We start from the raw sequence: 17,189 nt of genomic DNA on the forward strand, positions 1-17,189 counted from the left end.
TGTCTAGAAACAGAAATGTGACACAAGAAGAGAAATTTAATCAGCTGACAGCCACAGTGACAGAGACAGCACACTCCACAACACAAGTGACTATATTTTGACCAAATGAAACATTGTGAATATATTAACATCAGATCTGTGAGCTGATGCTTTACTGCCGTGGCCTTACGCAAACATACACAACGTCTACACGAGCTGCATAGTAAAAGCACATTAGCAGAACAGCAACTTCCATTCTCTGCCAGAGTCAGCGCAGGATCCATCTTCTACAAAAATGATTTGTTGGAATTGCAACCCACTCAAAGGTGTGCTCCTTACAATAAATGATATAATAATTTACAAATATGTACTTTAATTGATAAGATACAGTTCAAGAAGGGATAATGTAGCAGAAGTTAATTTTCAATCAGATACAGAGGCTCTAACACCTAATGCTCATTTCAGAGCAAATTTAAAAAATGACTTTTATCTGTTTTATTATCCTTTTTTTCCAAGCCATAGTCTTACAATTCTCTTCATATTTCTCACCTAAGATAATGTAAAATGTATTGATCTATTATATATATCCAAAGGCAGGGATGATAGCGTCTGGCTCATTACTAGGTGCCATGTTTTATAATGCAAAACCAGTTGCCCCACTGGGGACAAATAAAGTTATTGACCGATTGATTGAACTGAGGAGTCTTGGTGGGCAAGAGCCACAGGCTTAACGTTTAACAACTCTGACCCTCTTTAATCACAAGTACGGAGGAGGACTGTTTTACCACTGAGGGCAAAATCAAACGTGTCAACACTTGCACAAATTACGCTGTCAAAGGAGCTCATTAGTGCCATCAGGTGTATTGATGAGGGCAATGAAATACAGCCTCAGGGTTTTCAGGGCATACTGTCAAATTCTTCAAACATCTGCTCTGAACTTAGAATTTATCAAAGACACTTGTTTGACAAATCTGTTTTTGCTTCTATGGCTGACCACTGGTAAAACCCAAAAAGGAACATTAGTCGTTGATGAAAACATAAGGAAAGGGCCTGCACTCACCTTTGAACACGAGACGGAGGAGCAAAGACGCCATGTTTTGGTGGGCAGCTGAAGTACCTCACTCCTCCCACTGATCCATCATTCTTACCACTCGGCTTGTCCAGTTTAATGCCCAACCAGAGCCCTGCAAAGACAAAAAGACCGTCCTGAAAACTTGAGGGATTATGACCTAAAAGAAGAGATCTACCTTTAAACAAATTAATTAAGTTGCTTGTAAAGAAAATAATGTTGTTTAATGTTGGCAATGGCAAACATCTGATGTGTTAGCATTAGCGAGACAATTATGTTTGCTGTATAGATGAGCCAAACTGTACTCGATAGAGCAATCAGCTGCTGACTGAAAATATAGCTTCCAAAAAGCTGTTTGCATTACTAGAAAGCTCTCTCTGATGTCCCTTCAAAGATGATCCTCAGTGCTGTGAGATACGTTAGTACTTATTCATACATGAAGGTCAAGGTTTGCCATCACAATGACTTTATGAATGAGTTTATAATGCAGCTCAGGCAAGTTGAATGAAAGGAGCTTAATAGAGCTATTACTTTCTCTACATGTGACTCAATTTACAATTACGATACTGCACAGAGGTTTTTAACAAAGATATTTCTTACTATAAAAAGTTTACTTTGTGTACCAACCAGAGGCAACCAAAGTTCTACATTTAAAGACAGAGCTGTCTACCCGTTATCCTGATCATTCCTTCATTTATATGATTTCTCTGGATAGAATTTATTCAGAATTGGTCAAAATAAAAAACTCACTTAAATATTAACCATGTGTTATCGTTGTTTTTTCTAACTGTTTAGTTAATGGTCAACCATTGTGTTAAAATATCCATTTCAGTGTGATTTCAACTGTAAAATCTTTGCAGGGAGTACATCAATTTTTAACAACTGACCTGGAGCAAAGCTGGTTTTTCCATAGAATTGGACTACACCAGTTCTCTGGCCTACCACCAGCACTCTCTCCCCCAGGCGCACCTCAGGGCCACCACACACAGAGCTACTAGCTGAGGGGGTCCGGCTTCGAACACCTGGGACAGATGAACAACGAGCGTTTCACTAATGAGAACATTTTGAAACAATAGTGATCTTCATTAAGTCAGTGTTTAAACAATACAGGTTATAATATATTACAATAGAGACCTGCAGTGCTAAGTGCAGTGGTATCAGGAGAAGAGCGGAGGGCCGGTGAGGGCGTGGTCCTGGGACTCAGGGAAGGACGTTGTCTCCGTGGCCTGGCAGATAGACGTTGCCTTGGCAGTGGGCGAGGTCGAGCACCTGGCCCCTGCCGAGAGTCCAGTGAAGAGGACGAAGAGGAGAGAGAGCGGGAGAGAACACCTGTGGTGAAAAGGACAGAAAGGAATGAGACAACGCAGGGGGCAGGTTATTTTAGGGTCGAAAGTTAATTAATGATATCCCTTTCTGTGAAGACTATACTCTTCACGCTACACGCACTTCTTTGCCAGCTGTATACTACACATCATTCAAGAAAGGTGCATTGACTGTTGCATCTAGGCTCCACTGGGACATGTTGTTATCCATTCTGCTGTGTAAAATCACACGACACAAACTGTGTGCCTTCTCTCTTAATACTGAACCCACCATCCATCCATTCAGGCTTATAACACAGACTAGTTCCACTACTCAGACTTTTATTCATTTTTCCATTATACTCCTCCGAATGAGATAGTGCCTACAGCACTTGGAGCCAGACAGTTACCACTGTAGTCTTTCAGAAATCAGAGCAGCTTTGTCACATGAGTCTAAGGCAGCACAAATCAAGTGAGCTCAATCTTTAACAGTTTGTTCTCTTACTGAGGTCCAGCTAAAGGCTGACATGCCAGTCCCCTCCCAACTTGAGAGAATCAGAGGGGAAACCAACTTTACTCTTAAGAAGCCATTTAGATTCAGGAGCTCATTAAGCTTTTTAACTTTCATAGACCTTCATGGGCCATAAGTTCATTAAGTGCTCAACTCTTAGAGGGTATTGATTAAATCTGTGCCAAAGTGCTTTAAGACGAAGGCAAGATTCAGCTACAAACAAATTGGAACCCACACAGTGATGAGCAAAAAAACTTTTGCCAAAAGTTGTTTTCAAAAGTAAGCCATAGCTAATGAGCCCCGAAGAGTGGATGGCAATGCACAGAAATAACTGTTAAAAAGAAAATGACAGAATCAGCAGCTTTGAGCTGATCAATCCCTCACTGCCTTAATTGATCTCTGGACTTGTGTGGTTTTGGCTTCATGCATAACGATCACAACCGCAAGCATATTGTATTTTCAGGCTGAGGAAAATATATGGAACTCAGATTACGCTCAATATTAGGTTGCTCCTGAAACATATTCTGTGCTTTCACCCTCTCAATTATGCTTTGACTGTAAATGCAGCACTAATGGATACACACGGTTAATGAAAGAATTTAAGTGACATTTATGAAATACAGCGCTGTTTCTGGAAGCACCGATGCTGCTATTGAACTTCAACAGATGGATTACGATGTTGGATTCAAGTATTAAGGTGCACTAACTATCAGGGACAGGTGATGATTAGGAGTGTGTGGAACTAAGATTTGATCAATTTTAGCAGTTTTAACCAAAGACAGATTATAACAAATACTCCAAACTCGCTCTCACACCCTGTGCCCTGATACACAGTGCATTAAAGCTCACACGGCTGTGACTGCAGTACCTGTCCTCGTCACTGAGGCATCTCCCTCTGTGCCCTGATTGGGACCAGGTGGACTTTTTTGATTATCAGGGTTTTTTTTGACAGATGGCGATAAACCTTTCCACACGCACACGCGCGCACACACACACACACACACACACACACACACACACACACACACACACACACACACACACACAAAAGAGACACAGTGACTATTTCTTCAACACAAGGATCAACATCATCTTAGTTATGTGAGAGGAGTGCTTGGAACAAAAGATGACAACTGAAAATAGTCAAATTTATATTAGATGAACTAAAAAATGTGTCAAGTGTAATTTATAGTTGTCTATAGTTGTATAGTTGTATCTGTTGAAGGACTGAGATGGAGCTCTTATGAATATACAACATTCCTACAGGCAGTTTATAAAGTAAACTAAGAAGGAAACTGAGAAGACACAGTGGAGCACTCCAAGAGTGACAAAATCAGAGACAAGAAAAGATAAAACACAAGAACAGGAGAGTGAAGAAATGCAAATACAGGGCAGCATGACATTGTCGGGTAGCAATGAAACAAAAATTACTGAAAGGCAATTTTTCTTGATTGAACAAAGACTGTCTCTCTTACTCCAACACACAATAAAAACACTTATATATGCTGAGACAAGCAGTTGCACCCACAAAAGCCCCAATGACGGTGAATACAAAAGAAAAAAAAACCTTCAAAAGGATTCTTATACCGACTCAAATAGCACAGAATGAGAAATAACATTTCTTGCAGAAGTCAACATAATAAACTGGTTCAAAGCACCAAATCTTCACAGTGTCCTTAAGCTTTTAATGTAGTCTGTTGTCTTGATTTAAATCTACCATTAAACTGACAAAACCCCTCTATAGTCCGTTCTTTAACAGGCAATAAAATCAGCTTGTATCTAAACAGATTCAAAGAAAAATTAGCAATCTTTCTCAATTCATACATGAATGTGCCGCATAAACTCTAAACTCATTAAAATGTCACCGAAGTTTAAACTTTATATTATGCTTTGAAAGAGGCATTGGATAAATCTCAAATCAGCCTGGTACTTATTGATTGCCATTTCAGTTCACATTTAGAGAGCCAGGAATCGTCCCCCTAAGAGGCAGAGTTGTGTCTTTCCCTTGAACTCCGAGGAGGAGACTACATTTCAACTCAGAATACCAAACATTTCTTGTCATTTGACCTTTAGCTTGCAGGGACCTCCTGGCTCTATCTATCCCTTCCACATACTGACGTTTGCTTTAAGTGACAGAGTGCAGCACAGACTGTGGCTTTCTGAATAAAGCGATGGTGCTTTGTGAACGCTGTCTATGTTCCCACCGCCCTTTGAGGCCTGAGCTCCAGTTGACACACTCTAATAGGGGCCAGCCTGGCATTCTGCTGTGTCTGTCTCCCCTGGTTAGTGAGAGGAGACAGTTCCACATTGACTTATGTAATCTATGGATACGCAGGGGCGGGTGATATGCACTGCCAATCCAATGGGACGCTAAAACACAGGTGGTGCCCAGAGGTTGGCCTATAAATGGCTTACAAAGGCCCTGAAAAGTGGTTCATCATAAATTAGTCTGGTTCCTGGGCTGTACAGAGGTGTGACACACACACCCTCACATGCATTGCATGCCACAGAACACACTCGCATACACCTTGTGATGAATGGCTGCCAGGCTATTGAGCCTGTCTATGCCCGAGTTATTAAACCCTGCTTAATTGGACTATCAATCACCAAATTCCATAGGCCAGTCTGCGGTCCACTATTCCAGTCACGTCCAGATCAATCAGCCTTCAAAACCTTTGAATATTGTACAACCACAAAACAGCTGTAAACCCTAGAGGGCGCAAGAATCACACACACCAACCATGACGAGGTTTCTGTGTTCTGGGGTGACTGGACTGTATTATGATTCAACATTAGTCAGGAGCAGAGGATATGGGCATCCAAGGACTGTGAGAGCAAGGTCTTGTCAGCAGTCTAATTTATGCATTGTCCTTTGGCACTGGTTCAGAATCCACTTTTCAAAGCATTCGAGGAAGATTAATATGAAAGCCCAGATGCAATAAATCCTGCAATGCAGTGACATGGCTCCTACAAGTGAGGAAAGTTGAGAAAGCCTCTTCTTGGCACAAAAGAGTCCGCTAGAGTCGGGATTCAGCCGATGGCATCATCTAGACACTGACGAGTACCTCCATAATAGGCTAAAAGCCCAGTGTGTCAGCAGGAAAAATGTCTGTACAGGCATTTATTTGGCAATTGCGGTCCCACAAGAACTTCTACTTTCATGACAACACAGACTTTTTCAATAACATTAAGACATATACCCTTTGAATATACTTAGTATGCCTCCTGTTTATATCTTTCATTAAAAATCGATATTTAGTAACATTTCTTTGCTTAGTGATGTGCCTACTGTGATACTGTATATGATTACCCACCACGAGATGAAGACTGGACATGATGTTCTTATAAATGTAACCGACTAATTAGGAGATGATAATGTGAGGTCAAAATAATGTGACATGCAAATAAAATACAGACAACAAAGACATTAGTCAATATGTGCAGACTATGACGCCTCTCTATTAAATATAGAGACAGCTCTTTGGCTTGGTGAAGCAATCCAGCAGTAACAACCTGCATTAATCTGGTTTTACAAGCAGGGCTGACCTTCTGTCGACATAAACTGGACACCAAAAACACCTTTAGTTTGAGCAATCAGAGTACAAATTAGGTTAAGAGATATTTAGAGAATTGGATTGCAATTTCGGAGAGTCCCCTTGATTGTGTACCTTAATTGTTTTCAGGGCAGTTCATCTCCCCCAGGATCCTCCATACATAAAACTGTGCCACTAAATGTTTACAATCATTCCAAGGTATATTCTTATGACTATTCACACACAGCTCCAAGGCTTGTGGAAAGGAATTAAACAGCTTTATGACTCATTTTACCTTTTTCAGCTTTGCTCCTCCATAGCGTTTCCCTGTCATACTACTTTTGGCACTGCTGTTGCAAAGACAGCATTAGCAACATGGCCACTGATAGCCGCCTGGCAACTTTTCAAAGCAAAAAACATCTGTAAGAAACCAAATTTGACCTAGTAAGAGCAAAACAACCAGTTCTATTGATACGTAGGCAGATTTTATTACAATAGTAAGAATGCCAGTAATGAACTGTCTCAAGTTCTGGTGGGAAGAGGAAACACATAAACCCCTTCTATCCTCCATCAGCAGTTTAAAGCCTATTCAGTTCATCCAGTTGTTCCACTGTTACCTGGGGATAGCAACCAGGAAAAACAATGCCTCTTCCCATATCAGTTGCACAATGGCAGACGTGCTTCCTTTGTTTCTTAATTCAACCTTCATTTTTCTGAGAAAAATCCAGCCCTGTGGCATGCTGAATAGCTTAGTTAAAATGATGCTTAAAGGGAACCAGTTTATACGCAGTTAGTATAATTTTTCTACAGCCGTTACACTGTGCAATCAGTATTTACTTCAGAATGATGAGTTAAAGCAAAAAATAAAAAAAAGAAATAAGAAAGGGAGAGGATGGTTGAGGATCTCCAAAATATCACACAGAATGTGAACACTATAATCCAGTTAGTGAAGAATAGGGGGCTATTACCACCAACACTTCTTGTGTCATTTTCAACACATCATTCCTAAGGTAATAAAGAAATGGACAGGCCACTGTTTCTACTGATGCTAGTACTTTAAGCCTCATGACCCAAACCACTAAAGTGAGTGCACTTGAAGAATGACTTCTTCAACGAACAGCCAATATTAGGAAGCCATTCATCAGACTAATGTTGTTTCTCCAACAGGTTTGTGTTTCTATGAGGTTGGTGCAGTTCTTTTGTTATTTCTTATATGATATATGGTCTCTAATAATGTATCCATTGGTCTCCTCCAGGGGACTGTACATGAGATTATCTGTGACATAAACTGTGTCACCTGTTCTAAACAGCTCCCACATTTCTTCAACCTTCAGTTTCACTGCCTTTGTAGTGTGCTGCGAAATTGACAATTTTTTTTAACTTTTTTTATTTACAGTACCTTGTGCCAGAACATCTCAGGCTGACTCATTTTTCCAAGTTCTTCCAAAAACCTCATGCTGTAATGTTTAGTTAACCTGATAGCACCTGAACAAAGCTTAAATCATATGAAAAGGGTCAGATGCAGCAGTGCTAAACATTCAGGCTGTCTAAGCAAACAGTATGCATTATTTTTGTTTGATGCAACATGTGTCCTTTTGGCAATGAGCAGCAGTGTTACGACGGTTTTCAACTTCTTCTTTACCTGTGTTTATCTTGGAGGTGATGCGGGACAGGTCAATACGACGAGGGGGGCGTATGGGTGTAGATGTCTTTATGGTGCTGGTTTTATGTCTTTCCAAAGGTTTGCTTATCTTAGAAAGGGGAGCAAAGATTCCTGAGAAGAAAAAGCAAAAGGTTTTAAGTGTACAAAAGTCAGAAGATTGTAAGCGTTTCAAGATATACAGAGTAATGAGTGATAATTTCCTGGGGTTAGATAAGATACCATTGAAACCCGATGAGATCATTTAAGTCTTATCACTCAATAATGGTCAAAAAAGAATAAGAATAATAAGAAGACTAAGACAAAGACGAAGGAGGACGAGGAGAAGGAATCTATGCTACTGATCTTTAAGTACTGGACCGTGGCATGACATACCATGTTTCATTCGACATGTGAAATACTGAACCCCTGCTACTGAGCCATCGTTCTTCCCCTCTGGTTTATCCAGCTCCACTCCGGCCCAGAGGCCTCCAGAGAACTCTGTGCTGCCGCAGAATCGCAGGGTTCCAACCTGTGCAGGGCACAATCAAATACCACAGAAAGTAAAAAACAAATACTAACGCAATGTGCAGAATAAATTAAAAAAACATATCAAGACATGCAGCAAAAGGACTGTCCAATGCACTGAGCAGTGTGTGAAATCATCACATCTTTGTGCCATGCATTATGTCAAGGGCAGAACGCCAACCAGAAACTCAACAACATTTTGATGCGTTCACTAAAGCCACAGAGGAGAAAAACAATTAAAAGGGGAAATGGAGAACAAAGCATTAGACTGTGCCAGAGAGAGCACAACAGATAAGAGTTTTGATTAGCCAATCTCTACAAGTCAACACTCTGTTATTCTGTTCTCAGTGTGGCACAGATATCTGTTAATGGCACACTTTTTCAGAGCAAATGCCTGACTGGGCTACAACTGGCATTTTCTTTTCTTCTACTCATCTTTGTTTTGTATCTACGTGTGTGCAGTTTGCATGGCCATACAGAAAGGCACATCACAGACGACAGCAACAAAAAAAACTCAACAATTACCAAGGTGTATAGGGATTTGAGAGGGATTTCCTAGTAAGAACAGAGACTGGTATTGGTGTCAATTTCTCTATGAGAGCCATATTGACTATAGACAGTATTATGGTCAACAGATGTGAAACTACTTTACTACTGAGAGCTTACAATATGAAGGGCAGAGAGCATGGTCAAGAGTGTCAAGATTCTTACAGCTTTAATGTCTCTGCCCTCACTTTGTCCTTTAATATTGCCACCGTGAAGCACCTCCTTCAAAGTGTTTGCATTAAACGCCTGTGCAAGTCTTAGCAGTTAGGCTAATGCATACTAATGGCGGCCACAGGCCACCTCTACGCTATGCACCAACAACAGCAACATCATATATGTAAACAGCTCTCTGTCTGCCCACACTTGACTGCATTTGATTTGTCTGCAAGCAACACAAACAGCCTTTGCATGGTGAACGTGAAAAAACCTTAAAGTCAGTGTTTACTTTAGAGACAGGCAGGGAAGACTCACTTGATTACTTGTTTTCAAGGTCCTCAAGATTCACACTTCCTTAAACGCTTACACCAACCAGTCCACCATGTTATCTCTTATGGCCTTAAATTCAATAAAACGTTGCAATTTTAAGGCTCCATTCAAATTTAATGAACTCCTCAGCCCTGAGAGTAGAAAAAGGCACTCCCTGATCTAATAAGAGTCATTTGTCAGAATCTCTGTCATAAAAATGGAATTATTTTAGAGCGATAAAACAGTTTTTTTAAAGCCGCAGGGGTCAAGAAAATCAAAACACTGTGTTCCATGGTACCACTGCTCAGTAACTGTACCCAATTTTTTGGGGGGTAAGCTGATGGTAATAAGAGCACACTCATGAAACGGCACAAAGATTACTCGTAAAATAGTCAAAATGTCAGTGAAAAACACTCACTTAACTTTTGCTTTTCTTCAGTGGCATCACTGGGGTAATATTTTTTAAAAAGACAGCTTGAATGGGGTGCACTAAGAAGCAGTCCCAAATCACTGCAAGAGGCAACTTTTTTTTTTTTTTTTTTTGTGCATGAGTTAACTTTAGACACAGAAATCAACTATAAGCTCCTGTTCTACAACATGGACGATTTGTGATCACTGTATAATAGTTGTCTCCTGTCAGACCGAGGGATGACATTAAGTGCAAGGAAGCTCAACTGAATTTTCTTTTGTTTTTTTAGTTTCTCTGGTAATTATAATGTGGCACATTTAAGAACGGTCAAAGAGGAATTTGGCGAATATTCTATACCAATGTGTTACAACCGATACCAGTACTAGAACCAAAAGTTAGGAACATAGACTTAATTGGGGCTAACTAAAATTTGTTTGTTTGTTATTTTGGACGAATTAATGTGGAGAAAGCTGTTTCCAAGAATAAGAGTAAAAAAAAATATAAATGTGATGAAAAATACAATACACCATAAACAGAGATGGTTGCTGGTGACAAACAGAGGTTAGTATCTAGTATGAGACATATTCATTTCATGTATTTGGAGTTCTCAGTAGAAACTGGAATGTCAGCATTAAGTGCAGAGTCAGCTGCAAGTTATAGGAAAGATTGCTCAAAGGAGCCACTGAGCAGGTATTCATGATGCTGAAACATCAATAAGTGCAACAGAGGAGTCTGGTGATTTGGTGCCAATGGCACAACAGTGAATGTCTCTTTCAACTGCTTCATTGGACCACAAAGTTAAGTCAGGGTGGACTGGGCCCATGCTGTGAGCCTGATGAACAAAGGCACACATCAGTCATTGGAAACAGGCCGAGTTGCGTAATTTAACACGAAGTATGGAGAGAAAGCACACATTTCTGAGGTTTTCTTTTCATTATGGAGCAGGAGCACTGTGTAGCAAATTGTCAAAGTTGAACTGTGTCATGAACATAGTGAAAACTGAAAATCTTATTTGACCTATGGGGGTAAATCTCCTTGCTTTCACAGTGTGCTTCTTGTCAAAGGATTACACATGGCTTACACCACCTACTGCAGATGGGGGGTAAGGTCAAGAAGCCATACTCAAGTATTTCTTTGCATTACATGAAAGAATAAAGGCAAAAAGAAATCAGTTTGTGGATGAATTTCTTTGCTAGTTTAAGGTACTGAAAGGAAGATTGCTGTGATGAATAAAAAAAATAATAATCTGTATTCTCTGCAATCAGGTACACACAAACATGTAACGCAGCTACATTATGCCATGAGTAAACTGCATGCTTTAAAGGGATTTTTTAAAACATACGCTGTAAATACACTGTAACTGGTGCTTATAATTACAGTGTTGGTATGTCACTATGTCTGTATATCACTTTGTTTACACTTCATCTGTCAATTTGCTGTCACACTGCCACAAACAACACTGTTTTGTTAACATAGCCAGCTGTGCACACCACAGACCGTGTGAGGGCCGATGAAGAATAGATAAGCCTAAAAAAATCTTTCAACATTGTTACCAGACATTTAGAAGAATCACAGCTGGGTGTGGATAAATTTAAACATGCATGTTGATTATATGACTAAATGAACTGTCAGACATAACCCTGAACACTGTATGAATGCCAAAAGGGTGTTGCTTAGCAACAGGAAACTATTTTTCTCGGTTGAGGGCTGAAATAATTGTAAAGAAAAAATTAACCAAAGCTTCTGTCATTGTTTAGCAAAAACCACGGCACAGCTGCGCTGCACTGATGTGATGTGGCTACAGGCGTGAAGTTGGTGCTCCAATCCATTTGGCCCTGGCTGTGCACTAATTTAATGTGCTATTGTCATTGTAGTACAGTAGGAGTTTGAAAACTACATCAATGCAATCAACAGTTTCAAGGAAAAAAGCTGTGCAGCTGGTAATGGATCATGTCATTTACTAGGGGCTCATGCTGGCCGGTCTGGCTACTATACAAAGAGGGGTGGATTGCAATAGTATATAAACATCTCCACACTTAACATTCATTATTAGCTCTGTTGATTAGGCCCATTTGAAAAAGCAGCCATATTTTCTTTGACTTCTGGTTTTTAATTGTGGATACTTTTAATTCAATGTAGTGTAAAATATATTAAAAGTAAATAAGAAGGTAGAAAGTTAACAATTAAAGCCTAGTTTATGCTTCTGCGTCGCGGCAACGGCGTAGCTACGTCGTCGACCCTACGCCGTCATTGAGCATTCGAAGTCCTGCGTCGAGGGAACGCGTTGTTCTGCAATTCACCGCCAAGCCGCTAGGGGGGTGCCTGGTCCTGGCTCGTACCACAAAAACTTTAAAAATGGCGGTGTTGTTATACTGCTGACTGGAAAAGCAACTGCCGGAAATGACGTTCTGAGCGGACCAATTACAGGCCTTGCCGTTCGCGTCTCGACACGTCGACGTGACGCGTAGTCAGGATTTTTTGGAGGCGCACGCCAGGCTACGGCGCAGGGTCCGCGTAGGGGTCTGCGTCGACGACGTAGCTACGCCGTCGCCGCGACGCAGAAGCATAAATCAGGCTTAATAAGTCAACTCTAGCTCTACCTGCTTGATATGCAGATATGCTATAGTTTTAAAAGCTGGGATTTAGAGAGGACTTTTCCAAATGTCAAAACAGAGAATGTTAGTTATTAACAGGATGAGTAAAAGTAATTTGGAGAAGAACTGAAAACCTCTAGTCTATTCTTGTTTATTAGATGAATTTTTCCCAGTCTTTCTACCAAGTGCACACACAACAATGAAATGTCCCTTTTACAGGACTTTTTGGGCATCTACTGACTGACTTAATGTTTTCATGTAGGTTTGTCTGAAAAACCGCAAGTCCAGTAAAAGCTTTTCCCAGACCTGACCTGTCATTTTACATCTTCATTTAAAAAATTTTTTTGCAAAGATTTGCAAAATTGCAGTCAAATATTTGGCTTTTTTTTTCTCTTTCAAACATGAATTTTCAACATCTACAAACATCATTGTGATAAAAATTTACAAAAGTTAACTGTTCACCTTCTATTCAAAGTGAAAGAATGCCATCACTGACACTTTGGGGATGCAAAAGATTATTTTAGGATTTGTTGTCTGGGCCTTTTCAAATTTAATTGGAGCAGAGGAGCTTAAGGTGCGCAGCACAGCTGTTTTCAAAATAGTGAAACTGTCAAAAACAAAATCAAATAGATTTTTTAGTGAAGCATACAAGCCATTAAAATGTAAGCACTGATACATGGGCTAATTATTTTAAGTGTTTTATACTATATACAAAAATGTTTAAGGAAAAGGGAGTCATCATTTATTTTGTCTGTAGTTATAAAGCAAACCCCATGTGAGTTGGAGATGGGTTGAATGGAGCCCTTGACCAATAGTTAGTTTCATGTCCTTGTTACATCAAAGCTATAGCCACACGTTCTTGATTGCTGCTTTCTTTAACTGCAGCACTCACTCTCTGTTGCTTGGAGTCAGTGTACACTCATTTGAATTCAGCTAATCATCAGGTCCTAATTAGAGGGTTGGGAAACATCTCTGTATTGTACCAGTTTGAGATATGATAAAATTAACATTTAATTGTTCTTTCCTTTTGTTAGTGACCTACCACACACCTTCTGTCCAGCAATCACCACGCAGTCACCTAGCCGGATTCCCATGGTGGCCAGCTGTATCCGGGCCTTATCGGAGAGAGCAGGAGGGGACAGGGCTTGCAGTGTGAGGGGCAGAGGGGAGCTGGGTCTGGGTAAAGCCTGTCTCAGCAACGTGCGGAGCTCTTTTGCCACGGCGGCTGCATCTGCCATCTCCAAGGGCATGTCAAGGGGATCAGGCACCACGTCTGCTGGGCACTGCCCTTTTTCATTCTGTAGGAAGAGACAAGCACGAAAGAGTTATAATACAATGAATGAATCAGAAGTGAATTTCATCCAAAAATGTGTTTTTTAATTTGCCAGCATTCCATGCCAATGTAATATAAATGATCAATACTGATAACTATTAAGTTCAGTATCAACCTCCCTGATGACAGACTCTTAGATCCTCAAATAGTACAGAACTGTATTTTTGCTTCCACTACCAAAACTTTCCTCATTATAAGTTGTAAAACTTGGATGCTGGGCCTCACAGAATCTCTCATCTTATCTCTACTCCCAAAACAACATCCCCCCCGCAGGGCCATAGCGAAGATTTTAGAAATAGTAAGGTCATTTGTCCTAGACCTGCTAGGGGGGTTTCACGTACCTGCCTAAAATTATACTTTTCATTTCAGATTCTTACTGCATTGAAATCACCTTCACTATTAAACACACTGAGCTGAGAAGCACAACTACAGGAACGAGCAATACTGCTCTGTAGCTTATTGGTGGAAGCAGCCTGGTTAATTTTGAATTTAGCGGTTGCTACACCTAGAGAAGTAAGAGGAGCTGGAAATTGTTTGATATAATTGCATGCAATTGGTGAAAAGATATATTTGCCTCGTAGGTCTTTAAAGTTACACTGTAGTTTTGGGGAAGAACTTTTAATGATATTCATGGACTGATGTTTTCTGCCTTTACAAACTATTAAAAACTCTCTTTGCTTTCATGACTGAATAAACAAACTGACCTTTAAAGACAACACAATTTCATACTGTTTGACTTTGTTTATATTTGCCAGACCATTCTACCTTTCTACCTTGAATACTGCTCAGGGGACCTTATTTTCCAAAGAACATTGAATTATTACATCATTAATATTGTAAATATCAAAATTCTGAGGTTGAATTTCTTCTCCAAAACTACATAGTGCCCCTTTAAATTAAATATTTAACAATCTATTATATTCCCTTTAATATAAGAAATACAATATTAAAAATGTCATTCTTATTTGAAACAAAATATGAAGAAGATATATTTCTCATAAGTGATCAATGGAGTAGTGATAAATGAGGTGTCATTGAAACATTTTGCATACAACTCTCTATCTGTGCCTCATTTCCTGTGTGCAAAGACCCTGATACACAGGCGCAGCACAGAGGGCAAAAGGAATTAGAAAATCTTGTCATAACAAAATCTTTATGAGCACAATAACCCAGAAGAGACAGGACATGACCTTGCTGTCCTCAATGGTAGCTACAGGCCTGCCCTCCCGCCTGTTTCAACCAGTAAGCACACAAGTTACGTAGTTCAGAGAGACTAGACTCAGTAAGAGTTGAGATAGAAGCCCCTTTTACACACCTTCTACCCTGAAATTGTCCAGACATTAGCTGTATGTGAGAATACAAATGTCCGAATCAATTGCCCTGGACATTAAACAGACTGTACACTGCCAGTTCCCTTATACAAAGTCCATGTAGGTTCCGATTAAGCCCATGTGTGGTTAGAGCAGGTCATCATTAGCTACCTCTACTCTTTTCTGCTTTTCCAGTTTTTCGTTGATACTGCGGATACGTCCAAATACATGTAGTATTTATATCAACACAGAAACAACACCACGGAGAAAGTGTCTGATATGAACCATCTCCCACTGTGTGCTGGATGAGTGAAAGGACAATGTCCGCAGTTCATTTGTGTAAACCAGTTCAAACAAGTGTAAGTGGAGTCGGGAGGAGAGGGCTGTGGAGGTGTGACAGATGAGGGGAGCTCGTTAATACATCACCAAGGCCTGACGCTCACATTTTGGAACACTGAGGTAATGTACGTGTCACCTAATGCACAACAGGGGCTTGAATGAATGTGTGTGTACAGCTGTTCTGATCCGACCTTTTGAAACGGCATTACACAAGACTGATTCAAGGAAAGTGAATGTGAATCTTCTATATTTTGTGTTTTGATTTATGTTTTTTTTTCCCCTACTCCCCTTAAACCTACTCATCTCTACCTTTGTGCTTTAAATAGATAGAACAATAAGACCAATAATCACTTCTAGGTATTTTCCGTGCATTTCACCGAAGTGCCCTGAGGGAACACAATGTGAAGCTCTCACAGTGAACCATCATACGGTTTCAAAACTGTCACACACTCAGCCACACACATAGTGAATGTTTTTACCAACTCCATAGTATCCATACACTGTGTCTACAGCAGCACTTAAATTACTTAAACTATGGTTTTGATCATTTTTTTTTATAAATGTATCCTAATAAATTACTCATAAGCCTACAACTCTCTCAATATACATATCACCAAACAGATTCAACTTTGCGGTCTATCTTAGTGCTCTACTGTCGTACTCAACTGCACATGTTTTGTCCACTCCAATTACCAGTACATACAGTGGGGAGAACAAGTATTTGATACACTGCCGATTTTGCAGGTTTTCCCACTTAGAAAGCATGCAGAAGTCTGTAATTTTTGTCATAGGTACACTTTAACTGTGAGAGACGGAATCTAAAACAAAAATCCAGAAAATCACATTGTATGATTTTTAAATAATTAATTTGCATTTTATTGCATGACATAAGTATTTGATCACCTACCAACCAGTAAGAATTCCGGCTCTCACAGACCTGTTAGTTTTTCTTTAAGAAGCCCTCCTGTTCTCCACTCATTACCTGTATTAACTGCACCTGTTTGAACTTGTTACCTGCATAAAAGACACCTGTCCACACACTCAATCAAACAGACTCCAACCTGTCCACAATGGCCAAGACCAGAGAGCTGTGTAAGGACATCAGGGATAAAATTGTAGACCTGCACAAGGCTGGGATGGGCTACAGGACAATAGGCAAGCAGCTTGGTGAGAAGGCAACAACTGTTGGCGCAATTATTAGAAAATGGAAGAAGTTCAAGATGACAGTCAATCTCCCTCGATGATGATGATCTCCCAATGATCATGAGGAAGGTGAGGGATCAGCCCAGAACTACACGGCAGGACCTGGTCAATGACCTGAATAAAGCTGGGACCACAGTCTCAAAGAAAACCATTAGTAACACACTACGCCGTTGTGGCAGTGGGGTGTGGTTGAGGCGCCGGCTGCTGGAGGAGAGGGAGGAGTGGCTCAGCCGGTGCTCAGACAGCTGGACAGAATCAGGTAATCAATCACCAATATAAGCACGCTTGTAACCTGGTTCTGGTCTCTTGCAGTAGGCTGGGTCCTGGGAGAGGACCGAGCACCACAGACGACAGGAGACGGCAGGCAGTCATTCCCCTTGGCCGCGTTACCCTCAGCCGCGACGGCTGTTCCTTTCTGTTTATCTGTTTT

The 17,189-nt window shown here is 40.4% G+C and overlaps 1 protein-coding gene across 3 annotated transcripts in view; it reads right to left on the reverse strand.

The window, feature by feature from the left end:
• LOC311274013 (CAP-Gly domain-containing linker protein 4) overlaps positions 1-17,189 on the reverse strand; it is a 42,577-nt gene that overhangs the window by 7,449 nt on the left and 17,939 nt on the right. For 2 of the 3 annotated variants that reach the window (XM_084381406.1, XM_084381405.1), the window contains 7 exons: positions 13,624-13,872; positions 8,429-8,564; positions 8,036-8,167; positions 3,729-3,824; positions 2,183-2,377; positions 1,936-2,070; positions 1,040-1,163 (listed from right to left, as the gene is read on the reverse strand). In XM_084381406.1, the coding sequence (XP_084237532.1) occupies positions 1,040-1,163; positions 1,936-2,070; positions 2,183-2,377; positions 3,729-3,824; positions 8,036-8,167; positions 8,429-8,564; positions 13,624-13,872 (1,067 nt within the window). The remainder of the gene's footprint in view (positions 1-1,039; positions 1,164-1,935; positions 2,071-2,182; positions 2,378-3,728; positions 3,825-8,035; positions 8,168-8,428; positions 8,565-13,623; positions 13,873-17,189) is intronic. The other variant, XM_084381407.1, reaches the window with a different exon arrangement.

Source organism: Pagrus pagrus (assembly GCF_965226575.1).
Source record: "Pagrus pagrus genome assembly, chromosome: 18".
Lineage (NCBI taxonomy): Eukaryota > Metazoa > Chordata > Actinopteri > Spariformes > Sparidae > Pagrus > Pagrus pagrus.